Raw genomic sequence first — 25313 nt, 5'->3', positions numbered from 1 at the left:
TCATTCTTGTTTGGCTTGATCACTCCTAATATTTTGAATGACAGTAAAATAAAAATCTCTCAATAGAATAATCCTAGGTAAGAAAAAGTTCAGGAAAAAAGCATGCTGAAGCATGCTGAAACTTTGGGTTTGGTGAATAATTTTTTTTACAGGTAGCATCAAGGTAGATTTAAATCTAACAATACCAACTGGTCAATTTAAATGTCCCTATTGTGTTGACAATTTTAAAAACAGGTTGAGCTATAGGTAAACTTTTACAGTAACACCTATAGGCAACTCACTGTAATAATAATAACAAGAGGCTCTCAAGAGCCTGAATCGCTCACCTTAATTCTTTTGGTTAAATCTCTCATCAATGATTATTTTGGCTTTTCAATTTATTTAAATGTTTTTTGGATCGTCCTATTTTCTTCAAAAGCCAAAAAAAATAATCATTTTCTCCTATGTTCTATTTTAGCCATAGTAGCTATGTTTCTTGACATACAAGGAAATAAAATATAAAATTTAAACTAAATACTCTGAAACTCATTTAGCCTAAGTTTGGCTGAAATTGATACAGCAGTTTCAAAGGAGAAGATTTTTTTAAAGTAAGTCAACATGATGAACAAATTGCGAAAAAAAGTCCTTAAAGGGCAATAACTCCTTAAGGGGTCAATTGACAATTTTGGTCAAATTGACTTAATTGAAGATCTTACTTTGCTGAACATCATTGCTGTTTACAGTTTATTTCTATCTATAATTATATTCTAGATAATAAACAAAAACAGCAAAATTTCCTTAAAATTATCAATTCAGGGGCAGCAACCCAACAACAGGTTGTCTGATTCATCTGAAAATTTCAGGGCAGATACATTGTAGATCTTGACTTGATAATCGAAATAATCCCAGGTCAGATTTGCTCTAAATGCTTTGGTTTTTGAGATATAAGCCAAAAACTGCATTTGACCCCTATGTTCTATTTTTAGCAATGGCGACCATGTTTGTTGATAGATCATAACTTCGGATACAATTTACAAACTAGATACCCTAAGGAACATTCAGTTAAAGTTTGGAAGTATTTGGCCCAGTAGTTTCAGAGGAGAAGAATTTTGTAAAAGATTTTTAAGATTTACGAAAAATGGTTAAAAATTGACTTTAAAGGGCAATAACTCCTAAAGGGGTCAACTGACCATTTCCGTCATTTGACTTATTTGTAAATCTTACTTTGCTGAACATTATTGCTGTTTACAGTTTATCTCTATCTATAATAATATTCAAGATAATAACCAAACACAGCAAAATTTCCTTAAAATTATCAATTCAGGGGCAGCAACCAAACAAAAGGTTGTCTGATTCATCTGAAAATTTCAGGGCAGATAGATCTTGACCTGATAAACAATATAGCCCCTGGTCAGATTTGCTCTAAATGCTTTGGTTTTTGAGTTATAAGCCAAAAACTGCATTTGACCCCTATGTTCTATTTTTAGCAATGGCGACCATGTTTGTTGATAGATCATAACTTCGGATACAATTTAGAAACAAGATACCCTAAGGAACATTCAGTTAAAGTTTGAAAGTATTTTGCCCAGTAGTTTCAGAGGAGAAGATTTTTGTAAAAGATTACTAAGATTTACGAAAAATGGTAAAAAATTGAATATAAAGGGCAATAACTCCTAAAGGGGTCAATTGACCATTTCCGTCATGTTGACTTATTTGTAAATCTTACTTTGCTGAACCTTATTCCTGTTTACAGTTTATCTCTATCTATAATAATATTCAAGATAATAACCAAAAACAGCCAAATTTCCTTAAAATTACCAATTCAGGGGCAGCAACCCAACAACGGGTTGTCTGATTCATCTGAAAATTTCAGGGCAGATAGATCATGACCTGATAAACAATATTATCCCATGTCAGATTTGCTCTAAATGCTTTGGTTTTTGAGTTATAAGCCAAAAACTGCATTTGACCCCTATGTTCTATTTTTAGCAATGGCGACCATGTTTGTTGATAGATCAAAACTTCGGATACAATTTATAAATAAGATACCCTAAGGAACATTCAGTTAAAGTTTGAAAGTATTTGGCCCAGTAGTTTCAGAGGAGAAGATTCTTGAAATAGTTTACGACGACGGACGCCAAGTGATGGCATAAGCTCACTTGTCCCTTCGGGACAGTTGAGCTAAAAAGCCAACTGGTTAAACTATTGTGTTCAAGTAAAATCAGTTATATAGATCTGTAATTTAGGCAAAGTTGAACAGATTTTGTAATCTGATAAAAATAAAGATTCTGGTACACACTTTGCTCACAAGGATCTCCAACACTCTGTCTGATAATAACTACATCAGCTTATGAAAATTCAGCGTTCAGATTTTTCAAAGTATGTATCATTGATTAAGGTGAATTCAATATTTTTCCTTGAATACCAATTTTCATGGGTTTGTGGGTACAGGCAACCCATAGATTATTAAAAATGTTCAACAAATTATGAATTTTCTATAGGCTTGTATGCAAGCAATGGCAGAACTACTAGATGAAATATCCACACAAAAACTGGTATCCAAGAAAATAAACTCTTCTTACCAACTAATGGTACAGTAATTGTGAACTTCTTTGACAGTATCAGTTTCTTAAGGCCTGGAAGATGGTCTATAAAACAGTTAGTATCAGGTACCAGGAATATTGGATGTATTTCTACTTCTATACAATGGTGGCGATTTTTGTCTATTATTTTCTGCAATAAAATAAACACATTATTATTATTAAATAGTACTAATATCTGTCATAACTAACAATAACTTTTCAATCAATTTTCTTCCATAATGTAGTAAACGTTATCTTGTACATGTTTCTTGGTTTTTCCTCTTTATAACTATTTCAAGTTTTACCTGTATATTTTCCTTATTTTTTTCTTTGTTTTGTTTAATCTGTTTTAATTGAAAAAAAAATAGATTTAAGATCAGATTTTACCTGTATATTTTCTTTGTGTTTTTCTTGATCTTGTTTAATCTGTTTCAAATGAAGTTTTTTCTCTTTAAGGTGTTTGACATGGTCGTCATCACCACCATGGATTATCTCCTCTTCACTCTCTATAATTACATCTCCATCCTGTCAACAAACAAAAACATTTATCACCATACATCATCATATAAGATCATCAAAGGTTTTTCAAACGAGGGGATGTTTCTCAGCTACAATTCATTGAAGGGGGACATCCCACCAAGTCATTATTCTTTTAACTTGTTCAATTTTAGGATCAATATGGCTTATATCTTTATCCTGTAAATTTTCCTTTAATTAAATTAGTTATTTTTTTTTCTAATACATATCTGTGCATTTGTTGACAACTTTCTTAGACTTGGTGGAGTTTGAGGTGACAAACAGTAATTATATTTTACTCAAGAAGTTGTTATTACATTTTGATCTGTTGATGTTCTTATGGAGGTACTTAACACTACAGGGAGATAACTCTGTAAAACCAGCTAAACATTTTAAACTCTTTCTATTTTTAAGGAAATATTAAGCTTCTCAATGATCAAAATTAGTGTTTGTCAAATTGCTATATATATATCCAATGAATTTTTCCTTGATATGATTGGTTCAACTTTTTTGAAATTTAAAAAAAAACTTCAAAAGGTCAAAGTAAATATTTTGTCAAAATTTTATGAAAATTAAACAAGCCAAATTAATTTTAGTCAAAGTGTTGGATACCACCTTAAACAAAACAAACAGCAGTTTTAACACACGGGTCAGAAGATGAAAAATTTATTAATGTTGTTTCTGTTGTGTAGCAGTCATATACCCCCTATGCCTCTTATTATTCACTTACATCGGACCATTCCTCAGCTGATAATGAAGGTTTCTTTTGTTCCTCTGTTTCCTCGACAGATAAAGCTATGGAGTAATACTGTTTTGTCTCTACATTATAGGCTAACATTGGAGGTTCTATACCACACAGATAATCACCAAACAACTGTAGCTTCTGTATTCTCAAACAGTCCTGAGCAATCTCCTAAAATATCATAGAAATAAGTATTAGACCGTGGGTTTTCCCGTTTGAATGGTTTTACACTAGTAATTTTGGGGCCCTTTATAGCTTGTTGTTCGGTGTGAGCCAAGGCTCTGTGTTGAAGGCCGTTCATTGACCTATAATGGTTTACTTTTTTTAAATTGTTATTTGGATGGAGAGTTGTCTCATTGGCACTTACACCACATCTTCCTATACATATATTTGAGAAGTAAGAAATGCTGTAAAGGAGTTTTTTTAATGATTCATTTTACTGATATTTCAGCAAAAGATTTCATTAATTTCTGAATTTTATGAGTATTTTTGTATTGCCCTGCAAGTGATATGCTGTAAGTAACATGAGTCTGACTGACACATATCATGCAAATATTTCTGATTTTATGATCGACATTTACTCTTAAGATTAAGATGGTTAGAATAATCATTTTGACACTGCCAATGCTTTATGCTAGCAACTTCTTTAAGCAAGGATCTCAAATATTTTACCATTTAATCAGTTTGCATATTGCAATTTGGTCAAACATTTTAGAAAGTTGGTAATACCAAAGCCTTTCTAAAGATTGACACTAACATTTATGTATATCATCCTTTACAAAATAGCTCTCCGTGATACCATAAGTATTTAAAAAATACTCTATAAAATAAGTAAGCAGGACATACCTTGTCAACCAGTTTATGTACAAATGATATTTCTATTGGGGCACTGAGCAGGGGAACAAATCCAGACAACATGGAATCTTCCATTAGTAACACTGGCTCACAGCCTAAAAGTAGAAATGCAGCATGCAATATTAACTTTAACATGGAACCTTAGCATTTTGCAACATGAATAAATACATAATAGATTGACATCTACCACAAATCTAAATTTGTTTACAAGGTTACACAATATTAGTTAATTCTCTTTAATGTCATGCCTTCTTGGGACTGTTCTTCAGTTTATTTTATAGAATCACTATCTCTGATTAACAGTGTAAATTTATAACTAGCAGCTTTTAAAACAAAATACTACACAAGGATATGGTAGGAATCTTAATAAATTTAAACTAGAGGCTCCAAAGAGCCTGTGTCGCTCACCTTGGTCTATGTGAATATTAAACAAAGGAAGCAGATGGATTCATGACAAAATTGTGTTTTGGTGATGGTGATGTGTTTGTAAATCTTACTTTACTAGTCTTGCTGCTTACATTTATCTCTATCTATAATGAACTTGGCCCAGTAGTTTCAGTGGAAAATGTTAATAAAAATTTACAAATTTTATGAAAATTGTTAAAAATTGACTATAAAGGACAATAACTCCTTAGGGGGTCAATCGACCATTTCGGTCATGTTGACTTATTTGTAAATCTTACTTTGCTGAACATAATTGCTGTTTACAATTTATCTCTATCTATAATAAAATTTAAGATAATAACCAAAAACAGCAAAATTTCCTTCAGATTACCGATTCAGGGGCAGCATCCCAACAATGGGTTGTCAGATTCATCTGCAAATTATAGGGCAGATAGATCTTGATCTGATTAATAATTTTACCCCGTGTTGGATTTGCTCTAAATGCTTTGGTTTTTGAGTTATAAGCCAAAAACTGCATTTTACCCCTATGTTCTATTTTTAGCTGTGGCGGCCATCTTGATTTGATAGTCGGGTCACCGGACACATTCTTAAAACTAGATACCCAAAAGATGATTATTGCCAAGTCTGGATTAATTTGGCCCAGTAGTTTCAGAGGAGAAGATTTTTGTAAAAGATAACTAAGATTTACGAAAAATGGTTAAAAATTAACTATAAAGGGCAATAACTCCTAAACGGGTCAACTGACCATTTTGGTCATGTTGACTTATTTGTAAATCCTACTTTGCTAAACATTATTGCTGTTTACAGTTTATCTCTATCTATAATAATATTCAAGATAATAACCAAAAACTGCAAAATTTCCACAAAATTACCAATTCAGGGGCAGCAACCCAACAACGGGTTGACCGATTCATCTGAAAATTTCAGGGCAGATAGATCTTGACCTGATAAACATTTTTACCCCACGTCAGATTTCCTCTAAATGCTTTGGTTTTTGAGTTATAAGCCAAAAACTGCATTTTACCCCTATGTTCTATTTTTAGCCGTGGCGGCCATCTTGGTTGGTTGACCGGGTCACGCCACACATTTTTTAAACTAGATACCCCAATGATGATTGTGGCCAAGTTTGGTTCAATTTGGCCCAGTAGTTTCAGAGGAGAAGATTTTTGTAAAAGTTAACAACGACGACGGACGACGGACGACGACGGACGCCGGACGCAAAGTGATGGGAAAAGCTCACTTGGCCCTTCGGGCCAGGTGAGCTAAAAAGATGTGGTATGATTGCCAATGAGACAACTATCCACAAAAGACCAAAATGACACATACTTTAACATTTATAGGTCACCTTACCGCTTATTATCATTGACCAACCAGTTTTGCACACAAGGTTCTTTCGCTAATAGTAATACAATTGTCATTTTGGGGCCTTTTATAGCTGACTTTGTTACATGGGTTTTACTCATGGTTGAAGACAGCACTGTGACCTATGGTTGTTTATTTCATGATATTTGGTCTCTGGTGGAGAGCTTTATGGTGGGAAATAAACGTATTTACAGTTTTGGTATTAAGCTGTATTGTGCCTCCGAATGACCTTGTATCACCTCCGAATAACCTTTTGACGTCAAGCAACAATCACATCTTAGTTGTGACGTCAATTGTTTTGAATTATGAGGTCAAAATTTACAGAAACCTGTGTGATTTAATGAAATGGCGAACAAATTTGCATACAAGTTTAAATACGTCTATTGTACCATATCTTATTTGTATACTATTAACAAGGCTAAGTGTTACTTAGTATGTAAGAACTGCTTCTGTTCTGGATACCAAAGGCCCTTGGTGGCCCTTAGCTTTGATGTGGAAAACTAAATAGTATGTGCAGTATTATTTGGTGTTTTTTATGAATCTATTCCATGGTTTTATTAGTTATCTATCTACAAGTATATATTCTACTAACCTTCCTTCCTTTCTGTATATAGTTTAACATGATTAATATCAATATCCTTCAATATATTACATAATCCAGCTGTAGCACTCCAGACATCTATTTGTACACTGAAATAGACCATTCAAATATTGTATGAACATAAAAGTATACAAAGTGTCCATATAACTCCACACATCTACTTATGTACTGAAAATGATCAATACAAAAAACCTGTGTAAATTACAAAACATTAACAAATCATAGGTCTCCGTATAAATAATTTTGTAATGAAACAGAACATTATCCATTGTATCAAGAGGAATACTGTTAATTCAGAAATTATTTTGTGCTTTTATTATTGTGATTTTTTTAAAGAATTGACAATAAGACGAGATTAATTATTATCTTACCTCCTATACATTTCTAGGAATATGATTGGTTAAAAGCGACCTCATGGTGACCGTTTATATTCCATATTAGGTTAGTAGGGAGGCGTGGAGTATTTCAATACACGGTCAGTAGTGGATTTACGACTTAGGCACTGTTTGATTATTTAAAAGTATTGAAAGTTCTGTTGAATGTTGTTATATCAAGGTTGTTGATGACAGATATTTATTGTTAACATCAGTTTTTTAGTGCAGACCAATTGAAGAAGGTTCTTAAAATTGAACACTTGGACACATTAATACAGAAATAAGAAGATGTGTTATGATAGTAAATAAGAAGATGTGTTATGATAGTAAATAAGAAGATGTGTTATGATAGTAAATAAGAAGATGTGTTATGATAGTAAATAAGACCACTTTAGTCTAAATTCAACAAATAAAGATAGTCAGTAAGGTAAATTTGTTACATAGTGTGCTAGTGTCCTAATATGATATATACAGGGTAAGTAAATTCCATATGGGGTTCGCTCTATGTAACTAGTATTATGATATCAGAAAAATCTGCATACAGATAAATGTAATAGATATTAGAAAGCTAGTTATTTGCAATAGTTGTACAATTGCACTATTCACATTAATAAAAACTGAAATAATTATTAATTTATAGGAACGAAACTTATAAATCAGAATTGATACATGTGATATATGATATTGATCCATATATAGAAGGTATTTACTTACCCTAAACTTGGATCTAGAGTTGCAGGGGGAGGATTCCAGTATTGAGAGTTACAGACCATCCAGTCAGTCCAGATCTTGACCCCAGGAATGAGTTCCTCTAGTTCTGCATTACATAATTTGGTAGGATAGTCTGAAGACTTTAGGTGGATTTTGAATTGCTCTGAACATCTCTCCACTAAAATACCAAACATATACAGTCCAAGTTCTACAGCTTGTTCTTGTAGTTCTGATCTAAACCCTGATGCAAGGGAAGTATCTGTAAAAAACAGAAAAAAATATTAACAAATAAAACTGTTGGATTTATTCTACAATGCAAAAAATGAAAAAAAATGACAAACAGCAACCCACGTCAACCACTAAATTACAGGTTCCTGACTTGTGACAAGCACATAAATAATCTATCAGCGATCAAATTCAAACCAGAATTTTTAAACAAACAATTGAAACATTCCTACAAATCATAGTTGGCATCCAAAATTAAGTACCTATAAATTTACAGTCCTCAATAAAAAAAAATTGTTGTTCTTTTAATTTTTGTAAATGTTATTATACATTAATACTAATATTAGGAAATATTTGAAGAATCATCAATTCGGTTCTATAAATGCCATACCCAATTTCTTTGACTGAGTTTAACATGAAATGTAAGAAAAAAGTTTCAAATTGTTACCTTTAAGAGCTGTGTTGTCAATAGCAAACATATTGATAGCTATCAGCTGTAACAACCGTGATGGTCCTATAGCATTGTACTTCAGTAAGGCTCGGAACTCCTTCAACATCTGGGCACAACATTCAGGGAAACTTTCTCTCCTAAAATTTAATATTTATTTTATTTACTTTCATGTTTGGAAGTATTTTAAATAGAATTTTTTGTGTAAAGGTGTGATTTCTTGTATCTTTAATGAAATCTTTTGAAATTAGAAGAGAAAAAACTATGCGACTGAAAATTGATGTATTAAAGATGCCTCTGGGTGAGGGAATTTCTCGCTACATTGAAGACCTGTTTGTGACCTTCTGCTGTTGTTTTTTCTATGGTCAGGTTGTTTTCTCTTTGATACATTCCCAATTTCCATTCTCAATTTTACCACTGGGGCATAAGATGAGTTGCTATCTTTACCAATTTGTTGTTCAAGATTTTGTTTGTTCCTAACTATTGTTTTGATTGTTTTAGCTTGTAAAGTCTGCTGACGGTTTCATTAAATAGATAATATGTTTCAGATTATCTATTACTGCTGTAACCCTGACCCTTGACTACAATAGCAATGTTTTTCACCCAATGTGCATTATACTACATATTGATTTAAGACTCAAATGATATTGTTCTGAAAGAAATTTGAAACAAATATTGTACTCTTTTTTATAGGTAATGTGACCTTGCATTGCTCATTAATCTAATGACCCAAAAATTAATATGTGTATTGGTACTTTGAACTTACCCAATCTTGGTGAACAATTTACCATGGATGTTTAAGAAACTCAGCACAAATCTTTTGTTCAACTAAAAGCAAAAATAAACACAGTAATATATAGAATCCAGTTAATAATGAAGATAAATTAAGTCTTGCTTGCATATAAACACTCAAAACTCCAATAGTCAAACTAAATTGGTATGGCATTTTAAAACCAATGTAAAATCAACATTTTATAAAATGACAAACACAACTCTTAAAAATAACAGAACAAACAAAAACAAAAAAAAACTTTCATGTTCCAAATGTATACTTACTAAATTTTTCCTCTGTAAAATAGTTGACATGATTATAATATAAGTCTCTTTAAGTTTGAGAATTCTAAAATAAGTTTTTTTTCATTTCATATTTGATAATGGCTGTAATCCATTAGTATGGTGATGGATATGTCAGGGTGAGGAGAACATTTCAGGTAAATTCAGAAGTTTTGTAGTGTTTTTTTCTATTTCAAAAATTGGGGTTGGGAAGGTCAAGTAAAGATAAGAACTCAAATTCTAGACTTTTGATTGCATTATATGGTAATAATACAAGCAGCAGTTTCAGATATCTCAGTAATTAATCTTGTTTTTTTGTTTCATTTTTCAACAATAAATTAATAAATAAATAATAAATACAAGATAAATATTTCTAATTTACAATAACATTTTTCAAAGACTTTAATTTAAGCTAACAATACCTCAACAGCATCCATCTTTTCCAGATCTTCACCGTCGCCATCTTGTTTATGAGCCTCTGAACTGGTCCCATCAGTACCTATCCAGATTTCTATTCTTTCCCCATGTTTATGTTGTTGTTGTTGCTGTTGTTGTTTTGGGTTCTTATGTTTGTCCTTTTCATCTGATCTTTTCTTCTCAGCAGCCTCAGCCTTAAAACAAAGATGACAAATTTATACTTTAAATTAATAAATGTTTCTTCTAAAAGTTCAGTACCCTCTTTGTTTCTTGTCTGACAGAAATATGAATTACAAATTTTCTGAAATCTGATCAAAATTTTATATATTTTTACAATCTAACATACAGTTTATGGCCTTAACCTTCAGTCTGAAAATTGTACCCTGCTTGTGACAAACCTTCTAATTATTGTAGAGAAACCATAGAATTATCAACAAAATATAGCTCAAACTGGTACCCAGGATACAAAACTAATACAAACTGTTATAAAATGAATATTTATATGAGTAGGCATCTAGCCTAATGTGTGCAGGGCCTTACTAGTTAAATAATTTGGGCAACATTCAAATAACTATTACTACTTGAAACATAATATATTTTTCCTATTTATAAGGTAAGCTGGTCGTCCTGATAACACCAGCACTTTTTCTTCTTATTTCAAAATGGAAACCATTATATCTACCTTTTTTCTTGCTTCATCAAACAGTGACATTAGACTTTCTCTAGCTGTTAAGAACGGGTTACTAGCTGCTAAACTTCTCATGTAATAGTACACAGCATCTAACTTTCTTCTCTTAATAATAATAAAATTTGCTACAGTCAAACAATGGATATACATTTGTGTACTAAGAAAATACATAGAATTAAAATATTGAACATGTTGAATAAGAGCACCTTTTTAGAATACAACACATGTTTTGAAGATTTTTATTTTTTTTGTAATCCTTTTTAAGCTTAAAATTTCAGAACAAATGCCAATTGTTTCAGACTCTGAGGATACAAGGGCATACTCATTTGATAATCAACAACAAAAACCCAATAGAAACTTTCAGCATATTGTGAATACAAAATTTTCTCTTCATACAAGGAACACTAGAAAGATTATTTAAAAAAAATACTAACTGAATTTGGTTTTGTCCATAAACATAAAATATTATAAACAATTTCCTAATATTCACTTACTGTATACAAAGCCAATATGGCCAGTTGATTGTATGGTCTTCCATTCTTTGGTGCCAACAACTGAGCTTTGGTGTACCAACTGAAATAAAAAAAAATATCGCTATTTTGTGCATTTTTCCTTTGATCTTTTTTTGTGATAATTTTCATATCATGCTTCTCGCTTGAGATGGAAAAATTATCGCTAGTGACTAAGGAGGCCACGTGGCGTTGCTAACGAAATTGACATGAAATTGACAACGTTGTCATAGGTAAAATAGCGATACACAGATTATCATTGGTCATCTCAGCTCGATTGCTTTTCTCACTTTCGCTGTACCAGCTCAAGCCAGAAAATCAACCTCGTTGAGATGATCAACGATAATCTATAAATATTATACAATGCAATCAAGATTCTACCTGTATTCAGTGAGTTATATATAAAATGTGATTAATCCATCATGCTTATTGCACTATATATTAAGCAATTTATTTTTTGTTGTTTTCTAATTTCATGTAATTTAAATAGCGTCAGCAATTTGATGTTTCCATGTTAATTGAAATATTTAATTTAGGTCAAAACACTATTGTGGATTCATTATGATTGTTGGTTTCTTAACTTTCAGTGAGGGATCCTTTAAAAAGTTCACATCATATGAATGTATTAAGTTTCAAGTTGATTTGACCACAACTTCATGGTTTTTTAATGAACACTGGAAAAAACGGAGTGTAGTTAGGGTATACAAATGGTTTTTGTTCTCCATAAATTCAATTTGAATGTTTTAAAAACTATCAAAGTCTTACACATCTACTTGTATACGTACATTTCTATCCAAAGCAGCTCAAATGAAAATAGTGTTATTTGACTTTTTTAGAAAAATCTCCCATCTTTATCTACATACCAAACATAAATCTCTAATTGCTGTATTGTGAGGTTTAACATTTATAACTGTATGTTGACCTCTAGATGTCTATTTTGTTATTTGTGTTTTTGGGTTGCTGTCTTATTAGCATGTAACCCACATTACTTTATATTCATATATATTCTTACTTTCTAGCCCTTCCATAGTTAACTTTTCCTGATTCATTCATCTGTTCTCTGTAGCGAGCTATATCTCCCAGACAGATCATATTCCTCTGACTACTAAGCAAGGCCAGCTTTACAAAACGATGAATATTTTCTGGAGGTAGATTGTGAGTGTCTAGGAAGTCATCCAACTTGAATCGGTAGTTTTTCTGCAATTTCTGAATTAAACCTTCATAAAATGCTGTTCCCTGTAAATAAAGTAAAAGTTTATAATTGATACAGAAGTTGATATATATATATACAAGTCTAAATTGAAAACTACGTTCAAACCTATGATTGCGTTGGATAAAAACCGCATTTTTTATATGTGTGCATGTAAAACAAATTTCGTTGTAGAAGTATCTAAAAACAGCACAAACACCATTTTCCAAAAGACCAAAAAAGTGAAAAAGTATATTTAAACAAAACACATTTTACTAACAGGTCCAACAACTGATGTTCTTTAACCCTGCTGACTGCCATTGGCGATTGCCAAATAAAATTGATCACAAGATGTAACAAAATGGATCTTAATATAAATTTAATACTAAACAGAAAAACAAATTTTAACTTGTGGCCGCGATGTTATACCACAAACATACGGTGTCAATATATATATATAAGCAGTGCAGGCGATTTGGTGTCACGATATCACAGTAGCATGGGTTAGAATCCCTGCGAGGGAAGAACCAAAAATTTTGCGAAAGCAAATTTACAGATCTAACATTGTTGGGTTGATGTTTAGACGAGTTGTATATACATTATGTACACAGCCATGTATCACCATCATTGATGGCGATCCGATGGATACATCTGTTGTAGGGTTGTCACTGACTCAGACGTACTTATGAATATAATTATTTTCTGTGACTGTATCTTTCATTAATTTGTAGGATCCTTTACTATAGATAATTTAGCTGATCTGTAACAATAACATCTTCATGCCTTATATATCATGTACTGTAGTACACCGCTAGATTAAAACTGACGTGGAAAGGTAACATATGGCCACCGAAAGCTCTTTTTTTGAGAGCCCAGGTGGTCGTGTGGTCTAGCGGGACGGCTGCAGTGCAGGCGATTTGGTGTCACGATATCACAGTAGCATGGGTTCGAATCCCGGCGAGGGAAGAACCAAAAATTTTGCGAAAGCAAATTTACAGATCTAACATTGTTGGGTTGATGTTTAGACGAGTTGTATATACATTATGTACACAGCCATGTATCACCATCATTGATGGCGATCCGATGGATACATCTGTTGTAGGGTTGTCACTGACTCAGACGTACTTATGAATATAATTATTTTCTGTGACTGTATCTTTCATTAATTTGTAGGATCCTTTACTATAGATAATTTAGCTGATCTGTAACAATAACATCTTCATGCCTTATATATCATGTACTGTAGTACGCCGCTAGATTAAAACTGACGTGGAAAGGTAACATATGGCCACCGAAAGCTCTTTTTTTGAGAGCCCAGGTGGTCGTGTGGCCTAGCGGGACGGCTGCAGTGCAGGCGATTTGGTGTCACGATATCACAGTAGCATGGGTTCGAATCCCGGCGAGGGAAGAACCAAAAATTTTGCGAAAGCAAATTTACAGATCTAACATTGTTGGGTTGATGTTTAGACGAGTTGTATATACATTATGTACACAGCCATGTATCACCATCATTGATGGCGATCCGATGGATACATCTGTTGTAGGGTTGTCACTGACTCAGACGTACTTATATATATATATATATATATTCAAACACAAATATAAAAGTTAACCAAAAGACCAGAAAAAACTGACCCTACAAGAGAGGTTACCTATGATCTGAGGTTCAAAATGTAGAAGTTATCACTATAGTGGGAACAAGAATGTATCCATAGTACATGGATGCCCAACCAGCACGATTTTCCATGTTTAGTGGATCCTGAAATTGGGGTCCAAAACTCTAATTTGGCATCAAAATTAGAAAAATCTTTTCTTAAGGAATATGTGTACTACCTGGTAAGTTTCAAGTTGATTGGATTTCATTTTTATATAAAAACTACCTTGATCAAAAACTTAAACCTGAAATACATATTTGAATACCTGACCTGAACCTTACCTCATCTAATATTTGAGTTAGTCTGGTCTTAGAATCATCTTCTTCAGTCATGTGTTTTCTGAATACTTCAATTACTTGGTAGAATACAGCTTTCCACAAAAGCTGATCTACATTATGTTTGGTAGACTGATCAATGTCTATCAGGATCAAATGTTCATAACGTTTGGTCAGTTCTTGTCTAAAAATAAAAATAGAATTTTAGCCTTATTTTCAATATTATGTTATTTTTAATTCCTTGTAATAAGCTTATTGTTTTTATTGCTTTTTCCAGTCAGGCATCCATGAGACTTTTTGTCTTTTTCTTGTTGTTTATATCTACTGTAATTGATTGATTGATTAATTATTGTTTTTTAAACTAAACTCTCTACAATTTTTGCCTTAATGACCTGCAGTGAGTTTTTATTGGTGGAAGAAGTCAGAGTAACCAGAGAGATTCACTGACCTTCAGCGTTTACATCTAAATTATAGTTTTATTATTTGTATCTCTGGTTTTCTTCACTGAATTGATTAAAACCTTACTTTTAAGGCCCATTTAGATCCCAATCAAGAACAGTGCAACCTGTGTAATCCGACACACAGGGGGGACCAGTAAAAATGTCTGATTAAGCAGAATGTCAGAATTCTCAGGGTTTTTCTGCAAGGATAGGTACATTTTTTTATTATGAAAATGTGTTGGTTAAAGCAGGATGTTGGAATACTCAGGTGTCGGATTAGGCAGGTTACAATATATGTCTTCCCCACAATAAACACCTAATGATGACCCTTATGTACCTGAAGTTGTTTTATCAAGATGCTATTCTACTGGTTTTTGTGTTATTTTTTTTTTTTGCATCCTTGATTTTCAAAAAAGTTCTATCTACATTTTCTCCCTTCCTTACAACGAAAACTTATTACATTCAATGTAACAATTACAATTACAATTAATGTATTCAAAATATATAAAAAAAAAAAAAAAAAGTATTTTGGTAACCATTTTTTATACTAACTCAAAGTTGACACTTGACAGACCAGTATAAACAGCAGATTTACCCCCAATCTTCTGGCTATAAAATCTTACCTTTGATTAGCCAGTAGAGACAAGCTTTCACCATTTAATCTTCTGGCTACCAAGTTACCAAGCTGGTTATCCAGTCCCAAACATTCATTTAACATCTTATCAAACATAATTTCTCTTTGTTTCCTGCAATATCCATCAAATTTCTTAATATATTACTTACTAACTAAGACATTAACAAGAGATGTGTTCATAATTTCTTTATAAGTATCAAGAGTATAAAGACTTAAATGAATCAAATAATAAAGTAAAATTAACACGAGTCATAATGATGAAATTCAAGCTATTATTAATACATTTGTGTTTTGAGTCTTTTTACCATATATATTCTACTTTTTTTCACAGCTTTTGAAAGAAAAGAGGTGTTAATTTTAAATGTGTGAAAAATCTGAAGTTTTCCCATCAATTTCCAATTGATCATATCTCAAAACAAGGAAAGAACCTGTCCCAACTCAGGAGCCTGTAATTCAGTGGTTGTCGTTTGTTAATGTGTTACATATTTGTTTTTTGTTCATTTTTTTACATAAATAACGCCGTTAGTTTTCTCGTTTGAATTGTTTAACATTGTCTTATCGGGGCCTTTTATAGCTGACTATGTGGTATGGGCTTTGCTCATTGTTGAAGGCCGTACGGTGACCTATAGTTGTTAATGTTTGTGTCATTTAGGACTTTTGTGGATAGTTGTCTCATTGGCAATCATACCACATCTTCTTTTTTATATTGACCTTTGATTTTTTTCAGCTTTTTAAGGTACTTTATTTATCTACTACCAATTATAATATGCTTGTTATTTTGAAACAGAGGAGCCAATATCATGAACATCCTTATTAAAAATTTAAAACTTAATTTTATTCTTACCCTCTAATCATTTCATAGTACTGTGGTGGAGGATAGCCATAAAAGTAACCATGTGGTGGCATCATCTGAGGTGGCATAGGTGGACCAGGTGGCCCATACATTCCTTGGTCAGGAAACTGAGGTCCATAATACTGAGGACCATACCCCTGGAAGGGTGGATTCTGTGGATAGGCTGGGGGTGAGGGAGATTCCATACCAGCTGGTTCATGGAACTTCAAAGTTGGCGAACCTGTTTCTTGGAACTTCAAATTTGATGAAGCTGGTTCCTGGAACTTCAAATTTGAAGATTCTTGGATAACTATAGGCTTGTTAGGGTTCTTTGGATCAAACAGTTGTTTCTGTCCTGCACTTGGTCTTTGGTCACGTACTGAATCTCTGTTGTGGGACTTTTGAGATGTTTCTTTATCCTTTTCTACATGAGAAGACTGTTCCTCTCTCTTATGCTCTTCTGTTGTGTGAACATTTGAAGGTAGTTTTATTAGACCCCCACTATGAGTTTGAGGAGATGTCTTTTCAACCTGAGGACTTTTATTATCTTTTTCCCTCTCACTATTGTTGCGACTTCTTCCACCTTGCCTACTACCAAAATCCCTGTTCCCATGATAATCACCTCTTCTACTGTTTGCTTCCCTGTTACTATGGTAATCATTTCTTCTGTCGCCATGATAACGATCTCTCCCCCAATCTCCATGTTCCTTGTTACCCTGACGATCTCTATTCAAATCTCCATGTTCCTTGTTACCATGGCGATCCTTATTCAAATCTCTATGTTCCTTGTTACCATGACGATCTCGATTCCAATCTCCATGTTCCTTGTTACCTTGATGATCTCTTTTCCAATCTCCATGTTCCTTGTTACCACGACGATCTCTGTTCCAATCTACAGATTCCTTGCTACCACGACGATCTCTGTTCCAATCTCCATGTTCCTTGTTACCCTGACGATCTCTATTCCAATCACTAAGATCCTTGTTGCCCTGACGATCTCTGTTCCAATCTACAGATTCTTTGCTACGACTACGACCACCTCTACCTCTCCCAACATTCCTACCACGAGAAGATTCCTCTTTATTGTGTCCTCCTCTGTTAGGTTGGTCTTTCCTTTGCATATCTATACTTTCTGGTTCTTCACTTGGCCCTCTGCTTCCAACCCTCTGACCTTGACTCATATCCAAGCCATGCTGACGCCTGCCTCTACCTCTTCCTCTACCAACATTTTTTCCTTGCTGCTTGCCATCCCCTTCGGGAACAACAACTTGTCGCCTGTCACTTCCTATTGTCACTTTGATATTCAAACTTTCTGGCTCATTTAGTCTTTCTCGACTTGAACCCCCACGTAAGCTAGAATTACTATTTTGTCTTTTATGTCTTCTGTACGATCCATACATATCCTCATCTCCATGGTTACTTCTAACACTCTGTACACTTGACACACTAGAATCCCTACTTCTCCTTCCATTGGATTCCCTGGACTGTCTCCTTCTCCTTCCGCCAGTTGAACCATTACTTAGTCTCCTTTCCCTTCTGTCATAACCCCTGTAATAATCATCATTGTCTTGCTTATTTTTATTATCATGGTTCCAACGTCTGTCCCACGAGCCAGCATTCCAGTTCTCGTTTCTGCCTTCTATTGAGCTACCTTTATTTCGCTCACCAGAATTTCTCTTATTCCTTCTAGGGAATGTACCAGCATTTTGATAATTTCTCTGTCCAATGTCTTCATTTTCTTTCCTACTAGATATCTTATCCAGCAGTTCAACAGATCCTGCCGGTTTGATGTGTTCCCAGTCAGGAGGAATATCCTGTATATCATCTATAGGCATGTCAGCTACCATTTCACTCCAATCCATGTGCTTGTCTTCCTTATTCCAATCCACACTACTTTCTTGTTTTTCTAAATACTCTTTTAGCTTCTGAGTTTCATTGTGAACTTGCTTTGCCATTTCCATTTCAACTTCCCTATCCCAGGAGAGGATTCTTTCCGTCGTTTCCTCATCAATACTGAGATCACTGGCAGTACTGACATCACTACTAAAACTTCCTGCTCTAGGACGTCTCATGTTTGTTGAGTATCTCTTTGAGCCTTGCTTTCCACTACCTCTTGGTGGCTTCTGTGATAAGTTTTCCACGGTTAGTTTTGAATCTGATTGATTATCGTCCTTTCTCTCAAACACCATTGTCTGAATGACATTTCCTTCGTCAGATAAATCTTCATCAGGTACACGCTGGTTATTATTCTGAGCGGGCTGAAATTTGCCTTGTCTTCTATCAGTTCTTTGTGGTTTTGGACTTGCAGAGAAACCTTCCTTTTTAACATTAGAATACTGGTTTCTTGTATCACTTTTACTGCCCTTATAATCTCTGTAATCACATTGTCCTTTTTGTGAAGGTTGCCTTTGATACTTTTCTGTACTTTGAGTTTCCGATTTTGACCTTGAGGCGGATGGCATGTCTTCTACGCTCTGTGCCTCAGCCGTATTAGATCTTGATCTAGAAACTTGTTTTGATTCACCATCTTTTGAAACAGTAACTTTTATGTTCTTGATATCATCCAATTTTAAGTCAATTTTTCTATCGTTTGTATCGGAACCTTCATCAATAAACAAGGGCGTTACATCGCCCACTTCGCCCGATGATTCTGTATCTTCATTTTTATTCTGTTGCATTTCCAGTATCTTCCCTTTAGGTACATATCTCTGGATTTCTGGTCTTTTTCTTCTTGATTTAGATAAATCATGTTTCTCATTCAGATTTATATCTTTAATTCCATCATTAATCTAAAGAATAAAAAATAAATTTACTATTGTTATTATAATTCTGAAAAAAAATTCAGGAAACTTTGTTATAATATTTCATTACAGCTGCATGATATAATCATAAATTAAATTGGCATAAATGTAGTACAGTACAGTTCAAGAGTACCAACTCTCCCACACCCTACACCGAGGAAAATGTCGGAGCCACTCCGACAAACTCCGATATTCCTCCCAAAATGTTGGGAGGAATTTGGGAGTAATCTCTCCCAAAATCAGGTAAATGTTTATTGTGATAACGAGCTCACTCTCTACACCGAGGAATTAATTGCCCTTATCCTACTTTGATGTATACCGGCACAAGACTGAATGGGTAATTGGATTACCTGACAGGTAAAGGTTGAAGTAATAAAGAGTTATATTTCCGGTCTACTGTACCAGTTTAAGTGTCAAACAGGTGTATAATTTTAAATGTCTTTTATACTAATTAAATTTTATTTGTGGTAATAAAAACTAAAGTCAAAATATTTTCGTATTTTTTGTCAGCCCATCTAAAAATATCTTAACCTTAATGTACTTGCTTTAAAAAAAAACGATTATAAAATATAGCGGAATATGTGAAAAACAAAATATTCTACTTCAAAGTTAAAGTCTTTATTTAAAAATTATAAGTCTAAAAGTTTTATATATGCAAGTAAAAAGGAAAATTTATTCACCATTCATTAGACAAAATGATTGCCCCGTATTAATTGTGTAAATCTACGGCATTTTCTTTTTACGATTATCTAACTACTGGAATGAATAAAAGATTTAAAAGCAAAATGTTGTTGTTAATTCTTTCAATTGTATTTAAGTTTTATAAAAAATGAAAACTACTTAATTTTGACCTCGATGTCTTCACCAGTAAATTAATATTTTATTTACGAAATGAGCATACTTGTGTAAAAATAACCTGTAACTTTCGCTAAATTAATCTGAGCTGTTAAATAAAATTACGTGTTTGAAAGTTTTGTATATTCAAGTTAAAAGGAAACTATTATTCACCATTCGTTATGCATAACAATTACGGCATTTTCGTTTTACGATTTGTTGGCAGTACAGCAGAATAATAATACATTTTCGTTACAACAGGAATACTTCCAGCTGCATTAATTCGTCTTTGTTTAATATTAACTTTCGCACAATGAATGTAAATTTGTGTATTTTCAACAAAAGATTTTAAAAACAATTATTTGCCGTGCGAAGACAATTCCACGATACACATCTCAGTTATCAACAGTTTGGGTTGAACTTGAACTTGACTTACTTAACAATGTTAAATGCTAAAAATAGTTAACATCAATGTTATCCACAGCACGAGTTTTTTAAAGGGCGGGAAAAAATATCGCGTACTAGTAAACTCAGGTGACCTTTCTGGCCGACCGTGGGAAAGTCCATTCAAGGTTTCTAAAGTTGCAGAACGACATTTTTGTGCAATCGTATTGAGGCTCCAGAAGGTCCTTTTACAATTGATTTAACGGGAAAATATAATTCTTATCCGAATAAACGTGAACACATTTTTAACTATTTGAATTTTAATGTTTTATCTTTCAAAAAAGAAAGTACATTAGTTATATGTCCATGGTCAATAATATAGATTTACAGTTGGTGATGTATTAATTGAAATTATGATGGAAATTGTCCGGGGTGACTGATTGTATTCAAATGACAATAATCATGATAATACGATAAAGAAATGCCAATTGTAGGCGGTTGGGAAATTTTGAAAATAAAATGATGACTGATTTAACTGGAATAGAATATTATGATGGGCAATTATGAGGTTTGATAAATTTTATTAATAATTAAAGGATTAGTGACCTATCGGATAGCGATAAGCGGATTACTTATCATCACAACTTTTAACATCTTTTGTAAACGTAAAATGATTGAGCGTCATAAACTTGTCAAACACCGGTAGAATTATAGTACATTTATAATATAATTAATGTGAAAATATTTTTCACTTGACGAAATTGATATAAATACTTTCGTCAATTTGAAAACCGTTCCGTAAAATGCGAAAATGACGAGCACTATCAATATCACTTGAAATTATTTCATTGTCAACAGAGTTGTCATTTAACAGTTTCTGTTCGTAATTTGAATTATTCAAGTCTGTATAAATGTACCGAGGTGGTGAAACATCATATTTTACATTGCTCAATAAATTAAGTTTACTTGATAATCCGATGAATCGGGTTACCGAAAAAAAACATGATTTTATTAGCCAGTTGATTTTTTAATAATGAACAATTAATGCGCTGATATTGCTTATTGAATAAGTTATAAAAGAAACTAATTGTGGCAAAATCGTCCTTGCTGAAAGAACACAATGTATGACCTGACCGGACTGTAATAGAAACACAAAATAACAATTTTCTTCATACTTTTTCGTATGTACGTTCTATTTTTAAAGATAACGGCATAAGACACAAATATAAAAGATAATAATTATATCTTATTCTAAATGATATTGTCACATCTTTATCTGTCAAAGAAAGGAAAACATTTGTTCAATTTATAATACCGTGATTTTAAAGCACACCTGTGCAACCAAGATCGATTAAATGTTCAAAGGTAAATTATCTGGGTAATCCAATTATGTTGTCACGCGTCGTTAATTTGAAGTACATCCGATGGGCAATAAACCAATTAACAGCCACGCGGTGTTGGGAGAGAATCTTTGGAGGATTTTAGGAGTGAAATCCGCGGTACTCGGTGTGATTCCGAGAAAATCGGAAATCGGAGAAAAAAGTTATCGAATCGATATTTTTGAACAGTACTGTAGATGTGAGATATTTATTAAGGCCATAAAAATGCTCATTTTTGAAGGCTGTACTGCAACCTATAGACTATAATTGTTAACTTTTATGTATGTCAGTTTTTCTCTGTTTCGAGAGTTGCCTAATTGGCAATCATACCACAAGGGTCTGGATGGGGGATGGGGGGTCTGTTATTCTGAAAAAAAATAATTTTCACCCCTTTTTTCTCTAATCTTCAAAAAAAAATTAACCCCTTTAATCATTTAACCCCATCCAAACCCTCATACCACATGTTCTTATTCTTTAAAAATAATTTGTTTATACCTCTCTTTCAATACTGTTTTCTTTACTGTTTGTGGTAGAACTGGTACTGTGTTCTTCTTCCTCCCAGATTTCCCCTTGCTCATTTAGCTGTTGTTGGCCACTGTCTACATCTTCTACTGGATTTTTCTGCTTTAAAAGACTTGGTGGACGATATATTCCTATTTCTGGTCTTTTTGTTTTTCTTTTTTTCTCTGAAAACATAAGAGCATTTTTCTTATTAACACGATTATCTAATTCAGTAATTATAATAAAATCACAAAAATCTATATATTTTAATTTATCATGTCTATAGGCTAAAAAAAGTTGCACCAGTTTAACATTTGAACACATGTCTTTGATGATTAAGGCAATCAGCATCCACCTTTTAAACAAGTATTAGTACAAGTTTAAAGCAGATCATAATTGCATGCCAAATAACAACAACAATTATCAATCAACTGCAACTTGATAATCTGAGTTTTTTCAAATGGTATGTATACGTAATTCCCTCAAATTTTATACTTTACAATCAAATTAATACTGATCTGGTTTACAAAAGAAGCATATCACATGGTCTATCACTGTGGAATTTTCAATTTTAAGTCCTTAATATAAAAAAGAAGATGTGGTATCATGCCAACGACTGCTTTTAAACTAATGTGTAAATGAGGCAAAATCATTATTCAAATTTCTGAAATAATATTTCTGAAACGCTGGATGGTTTACATCATGTTTATTCTTGCTATTAATTGAATCACAAAATAATACAGCTTGTTGTTCGGTGTGAGCCAAGGCTCCATGTTGAAGGCCGTACATTGACCTATAAGGCCAAAAAAAAAATAGGTGTGTTTCCTGTTGCATGCCCCAAAAAATTAGGGTCGGTAGGTAGGTATTTGACTTCAATCTGTATCACACAAATGCTTACTGTATTAAAATTTTATTTGAAATCAAACGTTTAAAAGATGCCATTCAAAGGCTTTACTAAACAAAAACCGTTTCCGGAAAAAAACGAAAAAAATCCAGATTTTTTTTTCCGGGGTCGGCGCCAAAAAATTAGGGTCGGTCGGGCGACCGGAAACACACCTATTTTTTTTTTTTGGCCTAATGGATTACCTTTTTTTTTAAATTGTTATTTGGATGGAGAGTTGTCTCATTGGCACAGTCACACCACATTTTCCTATACCTATTAGCTCATCAGATGGACAAAATTCTCTTAAAACCATTTCAGTTTGAGCTTTTGCCTTTAACAAATCTGTTTTCAATGTTTTACAATTCTGGGGATTACTAATCATTGCTAATGAATCAGATGACTGTGATGAAGAGAGTGAGGATGATAGCAACTTTGACTGTTAGAAACAACAATGTTAAGCCAATTAAAAATACAAGATTTTAATCAATATCAATTATATTTTTCTTTAATTAAGCAGATCCATCATCTGACATAATCATTATCACCATGGGCTTTGCTCATTGTTGAAGGCTGTACAGTGACCTATAGTTGTTAATGTCTGTGTCATTTTGGTCTCTTGTGGATAGTTGTCTCATTTGCAATCATGCCACATCTTCCATTTTTATATGTTTACCTTGATTTGTCTGTGAATGTTCATAATTGATCATAGTTCAAATTAAAAATTTACATAAAGTCTTGGGATAATTTATAGTTTACCTTCCATGTAAAAAGTATTTAGGGTACATCAAATTTTACTCATTTTATATATAATTTACTAGAGTTGAATTCATACAGTTTTGGTAATATTAGGCAGTAAAACATAAGATGAAGAATTGATAATTTTCAGTTTTTCACCCTTTATACCTGAAATGAAAATCAATACAAATCAACTCAAGAAGTTCAAGTATAATAAAATTTTATTAATGAATAAATATGATTGGATGTGGATCTTTCCCTATATTATCACCATGTCATTGCTATTCTCAAACAACTTCAAATACAAGCTTTAAGTTGAAGTCTGGATCAAATGCATAAATGTAATCAACATTTACAGAAAATCCAACCATGCTACGAATTTAAATCAAACATTTACATTATGCTCATTAAAAAAAATGATGTTTTGAGAGGACTGAAACAGGGTCCAGGAGATTCCCAGAATGCAGGATTTTCCACCATTTCAAAAAAAATTACGGAGCCCTTGAACAGGCTTAGGTTTCTACATGTACGAGCAAGCTCGTTGTCGCGGCCGGCTTCTCCGTCCCCGTTATTGGGCCTTCTATTTTTTGTTTCTATCCTCCTACTTCTAAATTTTTACTTATTGAAAGCCCTGTTAATAGTATGTAGATATTTTCTTCTTCTCATTCCAATATTTTAACTAATTAACAACGTAAACAAACATTTGTCCATTCTTGAAATTTGTTATGGTAATGACTCCCTGTGCCCCATGTCTTATGACATGTATGACGAACCTCTTAGGGAATAAGATAACAATAACCTTTCTAAGATTTGGTAAGTTTTATTTTCAATTGACAAATCTAAGCCATATTCATTTCTTTTTTACGAGAGGAAACCTAATAAATTCCCAAATTTTCGGTTTTGCCCGCTTTTTTGGCCTCAGTATTTGTTGTGTTAATTTTTGATCAATTGATATGATATCCAACTTCTTAATTTAGACCTCAATGAACTATGTGTAAATCACAGTCGCTAGACAGTAAGATCTTCGTTATAATTGAGTACTTTCGTTTTGTCAAGCAACGTTTTTTGTCTCTCATGTTTCATGTTGTGAAACTGTAACGCGTCGGGTGATCATTAAAAACTAGGTTTTCGGTCAAATACTGGATAAATTATGATTTATTACCATTAATTTTGTCCTTTTGATGGCTATTAGGTTTATTTTCAGACTTCCTTTCAACAATATTTTCCAATTCTCCGTAAGTAATTTTTACAGTTTTTAATTTGGCAGCCATTTTCAACTGCCGCCATATCGAATCTCCTACACA

At 33.0% G+C, this 25313-nt stretch overlaps 1 protein-coding gene across 1 annotated transcript in view; it reads right to left on the bottom strand.

Annotated features, from left to right (window-relative positions):
- Positions 1-25313, bottom strand: part of LOC134680791 (telomerase-binding protein EST1A-like) — a 29779-nt gene extending 4466 nt beyond the window's left edge. Inside the window, exons 1-17 of the mRNA XM_063540023.1 lie at positions 25172-25313; positions 22386-22576; positions 16505-19281; positions 15650-15772; positions 14593-14770; positions 12480-12703; positions 11453-11531; positions 10953-11063; positions 10276-10464; positions 9567-9628; positions 8801-8940; positions 8131-8386; positions 7034-7131; positions 4666-4769; positions 3808-3990; positions 2949-3086; positions 2562-2712 (exon numbers count right to left, since the gene is read on the bottom strand). Of these exons, the coding sequence (XP_063396093.1) occupies positions 2562-2712; positions 2949-3086; positions 3808-3990; positions 4666-4769; positions 7034-7131; positions 8131-8386; positions 8801-8940; positions 9567-9628; positions 10276-10464; positions 10953-11063; positions 11453-11531; positions 12480-12703; positions 14593-14770; positions 15650-15772; positions 16505-19281; positions 22386-22576; positions 25172-25280 (5113 nt within the window). The 5' untranslated portion in view covers positions 25281-25313. The remainder of the gene's footprint in view (positions 1-2561; positions 2713-2948; positions 3087-3807; positions 3991-4665; positions 4770-7033; positions 7132-8130; positions 8387-8800; positions 8941-9566; positions 9629-10275; positions 10465-10952; positions 11064-11452; positions 11532-12479; positions 12704-14592; positions 14771-15649; positions 15773-16504; positions 19282-22385; positions 22577-25171) is intronic.

Source organism: Mytilus trossulus, chromosome 8 (genome assembly GCF_036588685.1).
Source record: "Mytilus trossulus isolate FHL-02 chromosome 8, PNRI_Mtr1.1.1.hap1, whole genome shotgun sequence".
Taxonomy (NCBI): Eukaryota; Metazoa; Mollusca; class Bivalvia; order Mytilida; family Mytilidae; genus Mytilus; species Mytilus trossulus.
Note: the sequence above shows the minus strand (reverse complement) of the source record. Positions and strands in the feature narration are given on the sequence as shown.